The sequence below is a fragment of the Geotrypetes seraphini genome, chromosome 1 (assembly GCF_902459505.1).
Source record: "Geotrypetes seraphini chromosome 1, aGeoSer1.1, whole genome shotgun sequence".
Taxonomy (NCBI): Eukaryota; Metazoa; Chordata; class Amphibia; order Gymnophiona; family Dermophiidae; genus Geotrypetes; species Geotrypetes seraphini.
Genome location: NC_047084.1, coordinates 178,622,550 through 178,642,418, shown reverse-complemented (window position 1 = coordinate 178,642,418; position 19,869 = coordinate 178,622,550). Strand labels below are relative to the sequence as shown.

Sequence of the window (19,869 nt, the reverse complement as noted above, 5' to 3'; positions counted from 1 at the left end):
ATGTTGCCAGTTTATTTTCAAGGGTCCTTTTATAAAAAATTAAATAGCATTATTATAAAATGTATTTGGCTGGGTAAAACTCCTAGAGTGGCTTTGGTATCTTTACAAAGGCCAATTTCAGAGGGAGGGGTAAATTTTCCCAATTTTTATAGGTATCATCAAGCCTGTATTTTGCGCCAGGGTATGTATTGGGTCCTTCCAGAGCTCATGGAAAAACTCCCAGATTGGTTGTGGTTAGAATGGCAACTCGTGTCTCCATTACGCCTTTGCCATGTGCTCAGTATCAAAATGCCTTGTTACAGTAAAGATAACAGAATATTAGCTGATACATGGAAAACATTGCGTTATGTAAGTAATTTAACAACTATTCCAATTTACAAATCTACAAATCAATCTATATGGCTAAATTCCAAGATTCAAATTGGCGGAGAAAAGATCATCTGGAAGCATTGGATGACAGCAGGCATACGTTTATTGAATGATGTTATCTCTAACGGTAAACTACTTGAGTTTTCACAGTTGCAATATAAATACGGCCTTAATAAATCAGAAAGTTTTAGAAGGTTGCAATTGAAGCAGGCCATTCAGGCTGGGTTCTCTGAATGGAAAAATCTTAGTGATCAATATAGTATGGAGTTCTTATGCTTTCAGGCGGACTTCCTGGGTCACCAGGCTGCCCAGAGGTATAAATTATTAACTGGACTTATTAAAAAGAAACCAAACACTGGTCTGAGATACATTTGGAGCATAGAGATCAAACATCATATTTCTGTGTCTAAATGGACACAAATTTTGGACATGGAGGATGAGATGTACAGTGTCAGCATCTATGAGACAAACATGTTTTTTTCTGTTACATAGAGCATTATGGACCCCTGTTCGGTTACAAAAATTAGATAGCTCTAAGTCTAATAGATGTTGGCACTGTCACCTTGAAGCAGGGACTTTAGATCATTTGTTATTCTACTGTCCATTTGTTATGACTTTTTGGAAATCAATTTGGGACCAAATTAATTGTTTATTATAAAATCCATTGGCATTATCATATGATACTGTGCTGTTTGGTATGGCAATGAGAGCAAAAAGTCAGATTTCTTCAAACAATAACAAATTATTACTTATAATGACTGGGGTTGCCATTCAACAAATTATTTATAACTGGAAGAACTGGAGTAGATTAAATTATAATTTTTGGTGGAATTCCCTATGTCACATGTATAAAATGGAAAGATTTATTGCAATACAGCGAGGATGTTTTAGGAAATTTCAAGATGTGTGGGAGCCATTAACAAATTATTGTACTGATTAGATGACATTTTTTCCCTTAAATTACAGGTTCAATTATGAGGGGGAGGGGGATAATTTTATTATTATATATTGTACAATGTATGTGATTATATAATAGGAAGGGGTGGGAAGGGTGGGTAATAATAGCGATCAAAATGGCAGTTAGGGAGGCAAAACTTCGAGTGGAAGAAATTCTGGCAAAAAACATTAAAAAGGGGGACACATCTTTCTTCAGGTATATTAGTGACAGAAAAAGGAACACATGCGGGATAGTACGCCTTAGAAGACCGGACGGAAGTTATGTGGAAGCAGATTCCGATAAAGCCGAACTACTGATTGAATACTTCTGCTCAGTCTTCACCTGTGAGGCACCGGGACACGGTCCGCAGTTGAAGGCAACACAAAGCACAGAAGACCCGTTTCAGAATTTTGAGTTCACACAGGTGAAGTTTACAGTGAACTGGCAAGACTGAAGGTGGACAAAGCCATGGGACCAGACAATTTGCACTCAAGAGTGCTCAGAGAATTGAGCGATGTCCTGGCGAAACCGTTGGCTGAGCTATTCAATCTCTCCCTAAGTAAGGGGAAAGTTCCCCTGGACTGGAAATTAGCTAATGTCGTTCCTCTGCATAAAAAGGGTTGCAGGGCAGAGGCTGCGAATTATAGACCGGTGAGTCTCACATCAATAGTGTGCAAACTCATGGAAACACTAATTAAAAGCAAATTGGACACGATCTTGAATGAAGGGAATCTTCGGGATCCCAGTCAGCATGGATTCACCAAGGGCAGGTTCTGCCAATCCAATCTCATCAGTTTCTTTGACTGGGTAACAAGAAAGTTGGACTTGGGAGAGTCTTTGGATGTCGTGTACCTGGACTTCAGGAAAGCTTTTGACAGTGTCCCGCACTGCAGGCTGCTAAGCAAGATGGAATCGATGGGGTTAGGAGAGACACTAACTGCATGGGTCAATGATTGGCTGAGTGGCAGACTTCAGAGGGTGGTGGTTAATGGTACCCTCTCTAAAACATCGGAGGTGACCAGTGGAGTGCCTCAGGGCTCGGTCCTGGGTCCACTCCTTTTCAACATATTCATAGGGGATCTGACTCAAGGGCTTCAAGGTAAAATAACACTATTCGCCGATGACGCCAAACTATGTAATATAGTAAGTGAATGCAGTTTACAGAATTATATGGCGCAGGACCTGCTTACATTGGAAAGTTGGTCCTCAACCTGGCAGCTAGGCTTCAATGCTAAGAAATGTAAGGTCATGCACCTCGGAAGCGGAAATCCATGCAGGATGTACTTCTTGAACGGAGAAACTTTAACTAGGACTTCAGCAGAACGAGATTTAGGAGTAATCATCAGTGCAGACATGAAAACTGCCAATCAAGTGGAGAAGGCTTCATCTAAGGCAAGGCAGATATTGGGTTGTATCAATAGAAGTTTCGTCAGCCGAAAGCCTGAAGTCATAATGCCGTTGTACAGGGCCATGGTGAGACCTCATTTGGAGTACTGTGTGCAATTCTGGAGGCCACATTACAGTAAAGATGTGCGCAGAATTGAATTGGTTCAGCGGATGGCTACCAGGATGATCTCGGGGCTCAAGGGTCTCTCGTACGAAGAGAGACTGAACAAATTGCAGCTCTACACTCTCGAGGAACGTAGGGAGAGGGGAGACATGATTGAAACATTTAAGTACCTCATGGGACGTGTCGAAGTGGAAGATGATATTTTCTTTCTCAAGGGACCCTCGGCCACAAGAGGGCACCCGCTCAAACTCAGTGGTGGAAAATTTCATGGCAACACCAGAAAGTATTTCTTCACAGAGAGAGTGGTTGATCATTGGAACAAGCTTCCAATGCAGGTGATCGAGGCAGACAGCGTGCCAGACTTTAAGAATAAATGGGATACCCATGTGGGATCCCTACAAGGGTCAAAATAAGGAAATTTGGTCATTAGGGCATAGACAGGGGGTGGGTAAGCAGAGTGGGCAGACTTGATGAGCTGTAGCTCTTTTCTGCCGTCATCTTCTATGTTTCTATATTAAGTGATATATTTATGATTAATTTGTCTTATCATATTGATACACTTATTATACGTTTGAAAATGAATAAAGAATGTTTTTTTAAAAAAAATTATTGTTGGTAGATCATTTTGACTTGGTAATTTTAAAAGTAGCTTGCAAGCCCAAAAAGTGTGGGCACCCCTGATCTAAGGGACATGAATGGAACAATCAGAATAGCTCAATGCAGCCAACAGGGTAAAACCAGTACTGGATAAGCCTGGTCAGATGCCCCAGAGATAGCTTGGCAACTTACTAGGCTTCTGTGCGTCTGCTGTAGTGAATTCTCTGTATATGTAATTTTGTAAAACAATTTTAATGAAAGCAAATGAAATGCTGTTTTTAAAAATGGAACTGAATCCACTGAAAAATCTTTCATCTCCAAGTTTATTCTAAACTTAATATATCACTTAAGAGAAATCTATCAAAGTAATTTAGCGGAAAAGTGGAGGATTTAGGGGAAAAATTGAAGCAATGTATGGATGACAGGGTGATGAATGAAATAGAATAGACTAGCATTAAATTTGTCAAAGACTGAACTGTTGATAGAAGAAATCAGGAATCATTACGATGGAAGTCAGCGACTACAGGTGAACTGAAATTGTCTTTTAAACTACTACCTACTACATCGGTGCTGCGCTAACAGTTAATGTTGTTTCTTTATCAATTAATATTCAATAATAACTGTATTAATAGCTAAGCCAGAATAGGATAGAGAATAGGTGGAGAATCATTTCTATTAGACAGACACAGTGCTGTACACATTCTCTGCAGGTACCTGTCCCTAGTGGGTTCATCATCTAAGCTTTGTACCTGGGGCAATGGTAGGAGGAGGAGCTGCATCTAGCAACTGCTCTTCTGAGCAGGCGCCAGGCACAAGTTGATCGGGCTTTGTGCGTCTGGGCCTAAGAATTTGCCATAGTATGGTACAATTTAAAAAAGATTTGAAAACTTATTTTTTTATTAAAACTTTTTTATTTTTTGAGATGGTGATGTTAAAATGATTCTCAGGTTGTTGTATTATCAGAGCTTTTATGTTATTTTGTAATCCACTTACTTTTATAGGTGGAATAAAAATGCTGGTTTTAAGAAAGGTTTGGACAAGTTCCTGGAGGAAAAGTCCATAGTCTGTTATTGAGAAAGACATGGGGAAGCCACTGCTTGGCCCTGGATTGGTAGCATAGAATGTTGCTATACCTTGGGTTTTGGCCAGGTATTAACGATCTGGATTGGCCTCCGTGCGAACGGGCTACTGGGCTTGATGGACCATTGGTCTGACCCAGTAAGGCTATTCTTATGTTATAAATAAATAAAGAGAAAAATAAAGGAACTACAATGGTACAGGAAAGAAAGAGAGACACCATAGAGAGTAGAGGAGAAACCAACATTACTCTTTAATAGGCACCCATATCCAAATTAGACCATGAAGGGCATCTTACTGTGAGGGAGTCAGAGATTCTCCCTCACGAGTGATGTTGGTGGGAAATAGAGGGTGCTGGCCAATTAATGGGTAAACTACAGGGTCCAGAATGTATTGAGCTCTGTAGTTCAGAGTTCAACCCTTAACCAGCAGGTGGCGCTGAACTACAGGGTCCAAGATGCATCGAACTTTGTAGCTCAGAGCTCAGCCCTTATCCAGCAGTTGGTGCTGAATGGCATAAACAGGCTACCCTGCTGAGTCATGGGTTGGAACCCAGGCAGGAAGAGCTTCATATGCCCAATCTGATATTCCTGGGGGGGAAGCTGAGAAGACTGGAAAGGATTGCTGGGAAGAGCTGGTATGGTGAGTGGTGTTGTGCTTGGCTAGATGAGAAGCCTGCTGAATGTATTAGAAGGTACTGGCTAAGGTAAGGTTGCAGCAGTGTGCTGAAGAACCTAACACTGCTGGGAAAGGAACAGCTAATGTCTGGTGTGGCTGAGGTAAACCATGCAGGATTTGAAATTGCTAACAGTTGATTAACTGACTAAACACTGAATGGGAATTGATACTGTCTATAGAACAAACTGTTACACTGGACTAAGGGCACCAATCACTTTGCAACCACTTAGCGACCTGATTTCCCTATGACCCGATTCACTCATGGTCGATCATCATCCAATCCAATCCACGTATGCAAATGAGGGTAAACGGCATGTAAAGTAGGCTGGCAGCAATTCATTAAAAAAAGTTGAACACCGACTAGGCTGGCCGATCAACAAACAAGCGACTGCTGGGGACCAGTCGCTCACGTACTTTCTGACTGTCCTGCTCTGAAAAAGTGCCCTGCTCTCTGATGCCCTGCCGAACACCCGCACAGTGCGCCAGTGCACACTTAAACATATGGCAGGAGGGATGCCCACTCCCTCCTGCCATGGATGCCTACTCCCTCCTGCCACTGGACCTGGACGAGGCCCCTTCCCCTCTCCTTTAAAAGTTGGGAGCAGGAGGGGTGCTTAGTCCCTCCTGCTCCTCCAGACTCTGGTGATGCAATGTAGCCTTAGGCCCCACCCTGGTGCATCATGTGATGCACAGGGAGGGGCCTAAGGCCCTGATTGGCTCAGGCACCTCAGGCTCCTCCTCCTCCAGGCAGCTGATATCAGCGCCCTATAGAGAATCCGGGTCATACCTTTTAAGCTCCTAAATTAGGAGGAATTTTCAGCTGAAAACTTACACTTGAAAGTTTGGCTGAGTTAGGAGAGAAATTTAAGAGCTCAGCTTATATTGAATATCGGGTCCAATGTTTGCAAACCCAAACCACTGATATACTGATGTTCCATATCCTTCAGAAACACCTACTTGTCTAAAAAGACAGACCTAAATTTTCAACTTACTGTATAGACACTTGGAATGAGAAACTCTATCATACAATCATCCCTGTATGTATTGCTTTCAATTACCCTTGGGAGCAGGGCATACAATCTTAAGTTTTTAAGCAGATATATAGAGAAGGTTATAAAGAAACATGTTATGTACTTGTATGTGAGGATGAAAAAGGAACTATGGCTCAGCCCAAAGTTGGATAGCCTCCCCTCTTCTATCTCACTGCCATCAGGGGCATCCTTACAAATTGAGTTTTCTTCCAGAATCTTAGGGGTCATTATTGACTCATCATTTTCACGTAGCGAACACGTTAACTACCTTGTAAAAAAGTGCTTTTTCAGCCTTCACATGCTTAGAAAAGTCAGGACGTGCTTCCAACAGCATCATTTCTCTGTTCTCATTCAATCCATTATTGTAATTTCATCTATCTCAGCCTAACCAAAAACAGCTTAAAAAGATTCCAATTGATCTAAAATACCGCTGCTAAGCTGATATTTGGTAAAGACAAGCTTGAGCATGTATCGCTGCTTCTAGCAAAATTACACCGCCTTCCAACATCTGCCAGAATACATGTCAAGTGTGCATGCCTAACTTAAGATCTTATTCAGCATTTGTCCTTTATTAATTCTTCTGTCTTGGATCTCTAAAAAGTTTGGACAGGCTAGAACTATGCATAAAGGTAAATTCCCTCTCTGAAAGGCAGTTTCCACTAGTAAACTGGGGCAGTCCCTCTCCTTCAATTTAACTGAATTATGGAATAATATCCCTTTGTGGCTGAGAGAACTGGATTTCCTTCAAATCTTCCATAAAAATCTGGTTATTTACCAAATTTTAAACCTTGCCTTTTCTGTTTTTCTTTTCTCTTTACATCAAATACTGTAAACCAGGGGTGTCCAATGTCAGTCCTCGAGGGCCGCAATCCAGTCGGGTTTTCAGGATTTCCCCAATGAATATGCATGAGATCTATTAGCATACAATGAAAGCAGTGCATGCAAATAGACCTCATGTATATTCATTGGGGAAATCCTGAAAATCCGACTGGACTGCGGCCCTCGAGGACCGACATTGGACACCCCTGCTGTAAACCAAGCTGAGCTTTATTTTTATAAAGATGACACGGTCTATAAATTTAAGGTTTAGCTTAGATACAGAAAGAGAGCTCTCTCCCTGTGCATTAGTGTCAGTGTTCCAACTGGATGAAAACCTCTTCCTTCCCTACAAATAGCAAAACTCATCTGCTTATGCAACAATGCCCTCTTGTGATAAACCTGCGGAATAAAAGATGTGTGTTATCTTCAATGCTTTGTTAATTTCTGATTATGTAATAATCTTCCCTAGATAGGGCTCTGACTTGGCATACGGCTCCCCCAAAGTCACCCACTGTGGTCCTCAAGCAGTCGGGCTGAAATGCTTTTCAAATCCTGGAAATGTGTTCATTTCAATTTTGCTAACTTGAGATAACGGCAAACAATCTTTTAAGTGTGTTACTCAGATGTCTCACTTAAGGAATTTGCTACTGTGGACAATCCAAAATAAAGTGAGTTTTTAAAATATATCCTTGAAGTGCAAAATCAATATTTGTATTCATATTTAATGTTTAGTAGTCGGTCTGAACAAGCAGGTCAAGGCAGTTTACAAAATTAGTAGTATATATAAGCTTGAAATCTTTTGGTGGCCCTCAGAGCTTTCTCGTATTCACACTGCGGCCCTTTACATGAAAAAGGTTGGAGAGCACTGGGCTAGAGAGTTCTCCAGGACCAGCTTGAAGAACACTGGTCTCTGTCTGTGCTTAAATCTGTTCCCAAGAAGAGTACAAGCCCAGCAATTTTAAGCATACCATATATGGGTGGCTGCAGATGAGATTTCAAAAGGAAATGCTCTACCAGCACTGTGAGTACATAAGAAGAACATAAGAAGTTGCCGCTGCTGGATCAGACCAGTGGTCCATCGTGCTCAGCAGTCCGCTTCCGCGGTGGCCCCCGGGTCAAAGACCAATGCCCTGAGACTAGCCTTACCTGCGTACATTCCAGCTCAGCAGGAACTTGTCTAACTTTGTCTTCAATCCCTGGAGGGTGTTTTCCCCTATAACAGCTTCCTGAAGAGCGTTCCAGTTTTCTACCAGTCTCTGGGTGAAGAAGAACTTCCTTATGTTTGTACGGCATCTATCCCCTTTTAACTTTAGAGAGTGCCCTCTCATTCTTTCTATCTTGGCGAGGGTGAACAACCTGTCTTTATCTACTAAGTCTATTCCCTTCAGTATCTTGAATGTTTTTATCATATCCCCTCTGTCTCCTCTTTTCAAGGAAGAAGAGGCCCAGTTTCTCTAATCTCTCACTGTACGGCAACTCCCCCAGCCCCTTTACCATTTTAATCGCTCTTCTCTGGACCCTTTCGAGTAGTACCGTATCCTTCTTCATGTACGGCGACTAGTGCTGGATGCAATATTCCAGGTGAGGGCGTACCATGGCCCGGTACAGCGGCATGATAACCTTCTCTGATGCAATTTACTTGAATAGTGAGTCAATAAGTGTGTAAAATTGGAATTTTAATGAGCAATTATTGGTGCTAATTAGTTTTAATTAAAATATACAGTAGGTCTCTACTAATGGACTTTCAAGAGGCACTTGGTAGGCCCAACACCCAACCTCCCACTCCAGCAAAGAACATAATGAGGAACTTGAGGGACCCAACATAATACCTCCCACTCCAACAAAAAAGGAGCTTGGAGGCCTAATCATGACAGTTCCCACTCCCAGTGGTTATGGTGGCACTCAATGGCCCTACCAAATGCCACTTTCATCCCTTTCCATTCATTTTTGTGTATAAATAGCATTTCATCGATGCATATAATTTAACATCTTATTTGGTGGAGATGAAAGTTACACCAATTTATATCTAGGCATGTTCTTCAAAGTCAACTTCTGCATGTAGTTTATGTTTCAAAATCAGTTTGCTGCAGGACCACACTGAGCTATAGTTGCATTACGTGTGACTCTCCCACTGATGCCTGCCCGCCTCCCCACTCACTTCACCAATACCGAAGAAAGGAGATGGTAGACTGGGGCGATTTTTGTACCCCTCCACCTTTGCGCCCTGTGTGGCTGTATCACTTGCACAGCTCTTAGCATGGTGCTATATGCACGTGTAGCTCAAAGGCTAGCTCTGCCTCTAAAAATTTACTCTCAGCTAGAGAATGACATGGGGACAAATTTTTCCCCGTCCTCACAGGAACTCATTTTCCTGTCCCGTCCCCGTGAGTTCTTTTCCTGTCCCTGCCCCATTCCTGCAAGCTCCGTCCTCATCTGCACAAGCCTCAAACACTTCAAAATCATAAGTGTTTGAGGCTTGCACAGTTAAGGCAGAGCTTACAGGAATGGGGCAGGCACAGCGACAAAACTCGCAGGGACAGGACGGGGAAATTGAGTTCCTGCGGGGATGATGACATACTTTCTCAGCCCAAGGAGAAAGGGAAGATGGTGATCGTTTCTTTGGTGGCTCCTACAGGTCACAGAATAGTCCTGAGAAATATCAAAGGGGGCTTCCCCAGCTCTCTAGGTTGACTATCTGGTTCACCTGGACATACAGTGGGGGTGGGGGTGGAGGGGTTATTTATTTGTAATTATTAAAGCACTTAATAACTACATCACTTACAGTTCAAAGCATACCAAGAAACATATTCAATAAACAAATACAATTACAATCTAACAAAACAATGTAACAGTTTAGACCCCAGCATACATTAAAATGTCATGATATAATAAGCAGGTCCCCAAATGTTAGTCTAAAAAGGTGAGTCTTAAGGTTCCAAAACAACAAAAGAACCAGAGGTCCAACTTCGTCTGCAGTGAAAAAACAGACCAGAGCAAACAAACCAAAACTGCAGACTTGTACACGGTGCAGGCAAATTTTATTTTGACAAATAAATCTTAACTAAAAACCTTTTACCAGACGGGGGACCCAACACGGTCCGTGTTTCGGACAACCTTCATCAGGGGTCCATGGTAATAAAGGTAAAAAGAAAAATATCACAAAAAGAAGCCTGGAAAAATAGCGTTTGGTAGCACACCAGTGAATCTCCGAAATGCACTACAAGTTCGTCACAGTAAAACTGTGTGCTACCAAACGCTATTTTTCCAGGCTTCTTTTTGTGATATTTTTCTTTTTGAGTCTTAAGGTTCCTACATATATTAAATGCAGTGCCAAAGAAAAACGTTTCACAGAGATGCCCCCAGTCTTGGCAACTGCTTTCAAGCAGCACAAACTGATGGAATAATATAAGTGCCATGAAGATAGATCAAAATGGTTTGAAAATAAGAATTATGGCTATATAACACGGGAAAAGAAGATGAACAGGCAATTTGGGAACAAAATGGGAAAGTGTTGCAAAAATATGTAATGAATAAGAACAGAAACTTACCGTAAACATCTAGCCGGGCAGTGCAGGAGACAATCCCAGCCTCATTCTTAGCTGACACGGTGTACCAACCGGCATCTTCTTTGGCAGTCCCTTGTATTAGCAGGCAAATATAGCCATAGTTATCCTGGTGCATGCTGAGGATAATAAATACAATGAAGTGCAAATCATAATGAAACAGAAATTCTACCCCAAAAGGAGCCCATTTACTAATCAGCCTTCGCTCCTTATGCAGCAATTCACACACACTAAGGGCTCCTTTTCCAAGGCCGCGCTAGCGGTTTTAGCGCACGCTAGCCGAACATCTGCCGCCTGCTCAAAAGGAGGCAGTAGCGGCTAGAGCGTGCGGCAATTTAACGCGTGAAGGCCCTAGCGCGGCTTTGTACAAGGAGCCCTAAGGGGTCCTTTTACTAAGGCGCGCGGACCAATTTAGCGCCTGCTAAAACACACGCTAAATCGGTTAGCGTACCTTAATAAAAGGACCCCTAAGAGTTAACATCGGTGCTGCGCTAACAGTTAATGTTGTTTCTTTACCAATTAATGTTCAATAATAACTGTATTAATAGCTAAGCCAGAATGGGACAGAGAATAGGTGGAGAATGATCAGCGTCTGCATCTTAGAGCTAGAGAATGACACGGAAACAAATTTGTCCCCGTAGGAACTCAATTTCCCCATTCCGTCCCCGTGAGTTTTGTCGCTGTCGCTGTCCCATTCCTGTAAGCTCTGCCTTAGCCGCACAAGCCTCGAACATTTATGATTTTAAAGTGTTTGAGGCTTGTGCAGATGAGGACAGAGTTTGCAGGAACGGGGCAGGGACAGGAAAATGAGTTCCTGCAGGACGGGGACAAAATTTGTCACTGTGTCATTCTCTACTTAGAGCTTCCCGTCTCTAAAACTCTGCCACCTTAAAAGATTCCTAGACAAAACCTTCGCCTTCCAAGCAGCTAAGCTCAACCCATGGCTTGCACAAATGATACTCGAGGCCCCCACTTACCTCGGCTTCAGAAAATCACTCAAAACCCACCTATTCGGCAAACAAGACCCCTAACAACCCCCCCCCCCCCCGCTTACATTACTACACCCCCCCACCCACCCCCGCTCTTCCCCCCCCTTAATTGCTCCCCTCTCCCCCATCTCCCCTCCGCCAGTCATCCTCTGTTAAGTTCGATTAACACTGCTTATATCCAATAAACTATTTACATCGGATAAATTGTCTTTACATGATAAAATGCTGTAAACCCCGCTCTTACATTTGTTTCTACCTGATAAATTGTGTACTGCTGATAAATTGTTTAAAATTGTTCAAACTGTTTGTAAATCTGCGTGTCAACGCAGATACTACTGTAACTGATGTAAACCGCCTAGAACTCTCCGGGTATGGCGGTATATAAGAATAAAATTATTAAAAAAAATTATTATTAATGCAGCAGATAACAAGGTGCAATTCTGGATATTGTGCCTTCCTTAAGCCATGCTGTTTATTTGCCCTACATATGTTTCTTTCTGGGATATGCAAAGATGAGACTTTATATGATGTTTTTATGTACAAGCATTTTTTCTGTATACATCTCTTTTATATAGTTGTATATTTACATTTTAGATTTATGCATCCACAAAGAAGCTGTTTTGCTTTGTGAATTCCAATTTACAGGCGTGCTTTGTCATCCTTACTTTTGCTTTTCAATGTAATTTGTTTTTAATGTATTTATGCTTTTATGATCATTTTTTTTTATATTTTAAAAATTTATATTTTTCCATTTAAATTTATCTTTTTGATTATTTTGTTAACAATGGTTGAGACTGGTATTGGAATATTTCTTTGAATTGACTGTTTATTATGTCAAATTATAAAATTAAATAAAGAATTTTTTTTTTAAAAATTTATATTAGTGACCCCTGATGCAGACGCTTATGTTCGCCGAAACACAGTACCATGTTGGGTCCTGGATTAAAATAAACAAGGCTTTGACTCATCCCGCTGGCTCTTGTGGATTGCTCATTGTCCGTTCCCATGGCTTTCTCTGTTGCTGACTGCATTGTATCATATATTAACAGAATGGCAGGTAACAAAGAACTCTTCTCTGTGTCAACTGAATGGCAAATGTTGGGAATGCTCAGAATGGGACAGCAGATATCGGAAGTTCACTGAAAGCTGAATTGCAAGCTAGACCAGAGACTGACACCCATTCTGGAAGACTTAAGAGTCTTTCGCTGTTACCTTTTGGCTTCCTGAAGAAATTTTGAAATGTGGCACGTCGAGGCCAAAGAACTATATACAAAAGATAAGTGCTTTTTCAATAATACAATCTTTCAAGTCATGCACATATAAAAGTGTGTTAAGGTGGAAGTTATGCTAGGTTTTTGGGGGACTTTCTGTCCCCTTTTTCCTCCATGTCTCTGAGCACAGTCTATCCACTGATTAAAGTATGCGGATTATGGAGTTCCAAGAGGACTTTTAAGAAGTTACAGCAATTACACTAGCGTGTTTTTTGTTTATTTTCTTGAATATTTTCACGCTTTTTGATTTTTGAAGTTATTTTCCTCCTATGTAGTTTTGACTTAGTCAGAATGTTGGTTTTTGTTTTCTTTATATATTCTTTATTCATTTTCAAAATTACATTAAGTGTAAAATATATTCATTCACAGTAACAATAAATATATCACTTATAAACAATCATTGGTACATTATATAAATTTTTATCCCTTCCCCTTTCCCATCCCTCCCATCCATATCTTCCATTATTATATAATATATGTAATAATAAAAATACCCCCCTCCCTATATCCTGAACTGATAATTAAAAGGGAAATAATTTTACTTAATCCTTACAATATTTTGTTAATGGTTTCCACACATCCTGAAACTTCTTAAAGTAACCCCTTTGTAAAGCAATAAATCTTTCCATTTTATAGATATGGAATAAAGAATTCCACCAAAAGTTATAATTTAATCTCCTCCAATCCTTCCAATTATATGTAATTTGCTGAATGGCAACCCCAGTCATTATTAGTAGTAATTTATTGTTGTTAGCAGAAATCTGACTTTTTGCTCTCATTTCCATACCAAATATCACAGTATCATAAGATAATGCCACTGGGTTATCTAATAAATTATTAATTTGGACCCAAATTGATTTCCAAAAATTCATAATATATGGGCAATGAAACAATAAATGATCTAAAGTTCCTACTTCTAGATGACAATGCCAGCATCTATTAGACAAAGAACTATCTAATTTTTGCAACCTAACAGAATGTTGTTTTAACCCAGGGTAGGAGCAAAATCGTACTGCATTTCACTAAGTATGGCCTCTTAGTTTTAAGCAGCAGGTTCTCCTGTTCACTCTTGATCAAAGAAATCCATTAGCCCTATAGCTCACATGCTCTTCAGAATGAGAAAACAAAATGCATTAGGGGGGGATAATTTGATCTATTTATGGTTGAGGGTAATTGTTGGGTGTATAATGGAGGGGGGTTGATATATTTAATTGATATGTACTATAATTTGATAGAACATTAAGGGCTCCTTTTACAAAGGTGCACTAGCGGTTTTAGTGCGTGCTTAGCGCACGCTAAAATGCCGGGCGCGCTAGCCGCTACTGCCTCCTTTTAAGCAGGCGGTAATTTTTCAGCTAGCGTGCGGCTAACCTTGTGCGTGCGCTAAAAACGCTATCACACCTTTGTAAAAGGAGCCCTAAGTGCTGTTAAAGTGTAAAATGTTTTTATTAATTATGTTGCACTTATTGTTAGTTTTAAACTGAATAAAGAATTTAAAAAAAAAAAAAATTATTTTGACAGGTTCAGTTTAAATCTGGCCACCGGTGTACTCTCAATTTTTTTTCCAAAGCAATAGCCACGCCTCTCCTTTTGTAATATGAGATAGGAGTTACTACACTGAAATGTACCAGAAAGCACCAGATCCCAGTGGCGCTGACTAGGATGTAGAAAAACATTTGAAAATTAAGGTGGAGAAAAAAAATGCAGGAAAAATTATGGGGAAGAGTAATTTTCAGAGGCAATTAAGAACATATGACCTAGAAATAAGCAATGGATTTTCCTAAGTCCATCTTAATAATACGAGACTTTTCTTTTAGAAAATTATCCAAACCTTTTTAAAACCCTGCTAAGCTGACTGCTTTCATCACATCTCTGGTAATAACTTCCAGAGTTTAATTATACGTTGAGAAAAGAAACATTTTCATTGCATGCCCCCTATTCCTAGTATTTCTTTAGGTATAGTGGTGCTTTTACACAGAGAAACAGGTTTTCCCACTCAAAAAGTCATGTAAAGTTACTTGCACACAGTATGTACGTGAGTAAACTTCACTTCAACTGTGTTCAGAGGATATCGTTTTTTCCCCTCACTTTGAGCTATATTATCATAAAAGTTTAACTGGCCTTACCTCAGTCGGTCTGTGCTGTACGTGATTGACTCATTTTCTTTCTTCCAGAATATCTGAGGGGATGGCGTCCCAGAGACACGGCACTCCAATCGTACGGGGTACCCTTCCGCCACCCCTGTGTTTTGCAGCTTCTCTACAAACACAGGGGGCTTGTGTGCATCTTTAGCTGTGCAAAGAGGGAAAACAGAACAGATTCAATTGTTTTGGTAACGCAGCCCATACAAATCCTTTTGCAGACACAGCTGATATCAGAATGTTTCTCCATGTAAATCTTGCCCTGGTTGAGGCAGGGTGCGAGACAGCGATCTCAAGATTCAAATAAGGCAATTGACATCTGCGAACATGAGCTTGCTTAGCTAGACATTTTTTTATATAATCCACACTTGGGACATCCACCAATTAAATGGTTACTTGAGCTAGCTGGTCACATGATTATTTATTTATTTATTTTATTTTCTATCCCGTTCTCCCCAAAGAACTCAGAACAGGTTACAGGTTAACATACATAATATATAGTTAACAGGTTACAATTTGCCATAGTTATAGTACAAGTTTGTTTGTTTGTTTTTTGGTACAAATTTGTATCCTAACTCAACACATACTAAGAGGTTCATAATAAAAAAACAAACAAACCATCTAAAAAGTGTCCTAAATGGCTACTTGGATGATCAAAAAGCCTGATCAGCCAAGTACCCATAACCAAAGCTGGTTTTAGACGTATCTAAAACCAGCTTAGGCCTTCCCCTTCCTCTAAACGCATAGAGCAAAAAGAGGCGTGTTTAGAGGAGGGGAAAGGGTGGGCGGTGGGCGGGAGGTGGGCCGACCTACACCTAGGCGTGCAGCAGGTATAACCAAAACCTTTGGCAGGTTGCCTAGTCGGCACTTATACCTTTTTGACTTAGACGAAGTCAAATCAGGTCAAAGTGCCGAAAAAGGGGCCGCTGAGCTGCTGGCTGCTGGCGCGATGTTGTCGCGGGGTGCTGCGGGTGCCCGGGGCAGGAGGGTGGGGGGGGGGGTGGATTCTGTAACCGGTGTTGTTTTTGACAGACACTGGTTACAGACTCCAGCTTTTAGGCGAAGGACTGGCTCTTCCTTCGCCTAAAAGCCCTTGTGTTGGACGTTTTGGGCTTATGTGTTTTTTTGGTTCATTATGGGGTATAAGTGTAGACGTCGTGGGGGTGTACTTGTAGACGTAGAGGTTGGCTGGGCGTTTAAACAGCTGAAGGTAGAGGCAGACTATTATCAAAACAAGGACGTTTTGTTTTGGTTATGGACACTTTCCCTGCTTCTGCTTTCAACGTTTAAGGCCTTAGGCCAAAAAGGGACTTAGACAGCTTTTTTGATTATGCCCCTCCACGGATCTAATACTAATATACGTGGAGCGGCATAATTTTTTTTTTTTTTTTTTTAAATCTAAGTCCATTTTGGGCCTGGGGTGCTAGTCATCCAAAGTCGGCAGTGTCTAAAGTCCATTCTTGAAAAATAAGTCCCCAAATTTTTTTTCGAGAATCATCTTCTTCTACATCCAGCTGTTTGATCGTCCAGACCGCTAAGCCATCTATCTTTATATTGCATTCTTGTCCCAAAAATCGTCCAAGTCCCAAATGCCTAAAAAAAAGACCTTTTGGACATGGGAGGGACCAGCAAAGTGATGGACTGGCCACTCAAATATGGCAACAGAGAAGTGGGGCACCTTACAGGGCACTGCTGTGAACTTCACAAAAAGGGTGCCACAAAAACATCTCACCACAACTCCCTTATAGGTGGTCAGGGTGAGCCCCCAAAACACCCCCAAAACCTACTATATCCACCTATCTACCACCACAATAGCCCTTATGGCGGCAGGTGGCACCTATATGGCAGAACAGTAGGGGTTTTTCTTGGGGGGGGGTATGGTGGGCTCACATTTCTCACCATGAATGTAGTGGTTCGAGTGGTTTATGGGCCTGGGTCCTCCTCTCTATGGTTCACTAGCCCACCCCCCAGACTACTTAAGACACTTCTGTGCAGCTCTACTAGGCTTTCCTATGCCAGGTGCTGATGTTATGGAGACAGGTATGTACGATTTTATTCTGATTTTTAAGGCACTATGGGGAGGGTCAGTGGTCGCTGGGGGAGTGTATGGGGGTCTGTACTTTGTCCCTGCAGTGGCTACCTTCTGGGCACGTATATCTGTTTTTAGATCACCTAAATCACAACGTTATAAGTTCTGTCTAGGCAGTCTCGTTAAATTTTTGATTATCGTTGCAGAATGACTAAGTGTAGGTTGGCCCACATCCTGCCCTAACCACTCCTCCAAAAACATACCTTTTCAATCTGGGCGTACAGCGGCAATCAAAAGGCCTAAGCTGCTTTTAGATAAATTCAGACTCATAGTCCAATACCTAGTCCTAAGTCTATTGGATTATTGCAATATCCTCTACCTTTCTTGTCCCACCTACCTAATAAAACAACTACAGACCGTGCAGAACACTGCCCTCAGAATGATCTATTCCCTTGGAAAATTTGACCACATCACCAACGCCTTCTTAGACTCACACTGGCTTCCAATACAAGTCCGCATCCAATTCAAATTATACTGCATGTTATTCAAAACATTAAACGGAACGGCACCCACCCACCTAAACAACCGTCTAAACAGGAACCTCTCAACCAGACAGAGGAGAACCCAATCCCCTTTCTCCTACCCCCCTTTTAAAGGAACTAAACTCAAAAAGATGTATGACAACTTACTAGCAACACATGCAGCTAACTTGGATCCCACCATCACCAACCTACTGACAGCTTCAACTGACCTCAAGGCTTTCCACAAAGAAATCAAGACCCTACTATTCAAGAAATTCACCCAAATGTCCTAATCCCTTCCTTCTCCCCTCTCATCCCCTCTTAGAATCCTCTCATCAAAATTGTTTTAGACCTTACGCCTTTAATTGTATTCCTTTTACTGGAAAAGTCCAGCTATCTTTTTTGTTGTACTAGGTCCAACTTCTTTAATTGTATTTCTCTTCCTGGAAATGTCCAGTTATCTTTTTGATGTAATCCGCTTAGAACTGCAAGGTACAGGCGGAATATAAGCCAGTAATGTAATGTGATGTAATGTAATAAGTCTATAACCCATTTCGATTATCGGCACTTGGACAACCTGTCTTTTAGGTTTACCAAGCACTGATTTAGGCGGGATTTTAGATGTATTTCTGTTTCGATTATGAACCTCATAATATACAGTTTACAAGTTGCAATTGCCATTGTTACAGTGCAAGGTTTTTCAATTTGAGTTTTTACCCTAATACTAATATACATTTTACAGGTTAAATTTATCATAGTTTTAGTGCAAGATTTTTCAATACAAGTTTTCATCCTAACGCGACACATATCGAGGATCTTGTATCCATATACATTTCTTTGTAATCTATCAGTCGTGGGCTGGGGAGTTAGGTGAAGAGGTATGTTTTTATTGCTTTCCTAAAGTTGAGAAGTCCTTCAAGGGATCTAATCTGTGGGGGCTGTCGATTCCAGTGGCTCAGTATGAAGTGGGAGAAGGAACATCGTTTGGCGGTTTGCAGTTGAAGGGCATGACCAGAGGGCGTTTTGAGGCATATTTCATCTTGAGAGCGGAGGGACCTGTTCGGCACGTACGGAGGAAGCTTGGCCGTCATGTAGCCCGGCACCATGCCGTGCAAAAATTTAAACGCTGGCATCAGACCCTCGAAGACACAACGTTTGGCTACGGGCCAATAATACATTTGTAGCAGGACCCCGCAACGTGTCCTCTGCGATCATATAGAGGAACATTCTGGAGTACTTACTCCTAATCCAAACCGGCCTACACTATGAGCTAGTTATTTATTTATAAATAAATTCTTGTATCCCACCTGTCTGCAATTCTATGTGGCTTACAATTAAAAACATAAATAAAATGCATAAAATAAAACCACAAATAATTTATACCTGCCATTATAAGAAAAAATATTCTCAAATAAAACAATTGCTGCATCTACCTAAAATCATCAATAAAACCTTCTAAGTGAAGGTCTTCTGAAAAAAAAAAATAAGCCTTTAACTGCTTTCTAAAAGTCAGAAGGGATGGTGCAGAGCGTAAAGCTTGGGGTACGGTATTCCATAACTTTGCACGCTGCAGTATGACTGGCAAAATCACCCCAGCTAAAAGTTGGGGTTATTTTATTGCCCAAGAGCATTGGGCTGCCAAGCTATAGCCCAATATCTCCAGGCTATCTCCCATAATTGAAAACAGTGATAGGAGTGCCTCTCTTGGGCTTTCCACCAATTATGCCCCCCCTAACACTGATGGAACCCCCTCCCCAACCAACCCCCAGGCCCTCCCCCACTCTCCTGAAGCCTCCCTGGACTTACTTTACTGTAAAGCCTTGGTGTCTAGTGTGCAGGGGCAATTCCCTGTCTTCCAAAATGATGCTGATACCTTTACTGGTAGTCTACCACTAGGGGTCATGTTTCCTTTCAGAAGGCACCAATGAGGACAGGAGCAACTGTGGATCACTCCTGCCTATACCACCAGAAACAAGGAATTTACAATACTATAGGCCCTGGGGGCCTGCAGGAGAGTAGAGGGTAGATTGACCACTGGGGGGTAGGGGGGTTAAGCTTAAGGATTAGGGGCAATTAGGGCAGTACAAAGAGGAGGGCTTTTAACAGGAACCAGCACCTATTGTGAAAAAAATGGTGGTTGGAACAGACTCCCCATAGAGAAGCAATCTGCCTAGGGAGGTTTGCTCAAACCACTGCTTTTTATGACAATTGCTGGCCCCTTTCAGATATGGCTCAGAAGCAGTGGGCTGTAGTTTGGCAGCCCTATGCTCCGAGATGGTAAAATAACACTGTTTGCAAGGTGGTTCGCCAGTCTTATTGCAAAAGGAGTAAAAAAAC

The 19,869-nt window shown here is 41.4% G+C and overlaps 1 protein-coding gene across 7 annotated transcripts in view; it reads right to left on the bottom strand.

Moving 5' to 3' along the window:
- PALLD (palladin, cytoskeletal associated protein) overlaps nt 1–19,869 on the bottom strand; it is a 792,721-nt gene that overhangs the window by 5,044 nt on the left and 767,808 nt on the right. For all 7 annotated transcript variants that reach the window (XM_033942034.1, XM_033942043.1, XM_033942063.1 and 4 more), the window contains 2 exons: nt 14,968–15,133; nt 10,567–10,700 (listed from right to left, as the gene is read on the bottom strand). In XM_033942034.1, the coding sequence (XP_033797925.1) occupies nt 10,567–10,700; nt 14,968–15,133 (300 nt within the window). The remainder of the gene's footprint in view (nt 1–10,566; nt 10,701–14,967; nt 15,134–19,869) is intronic.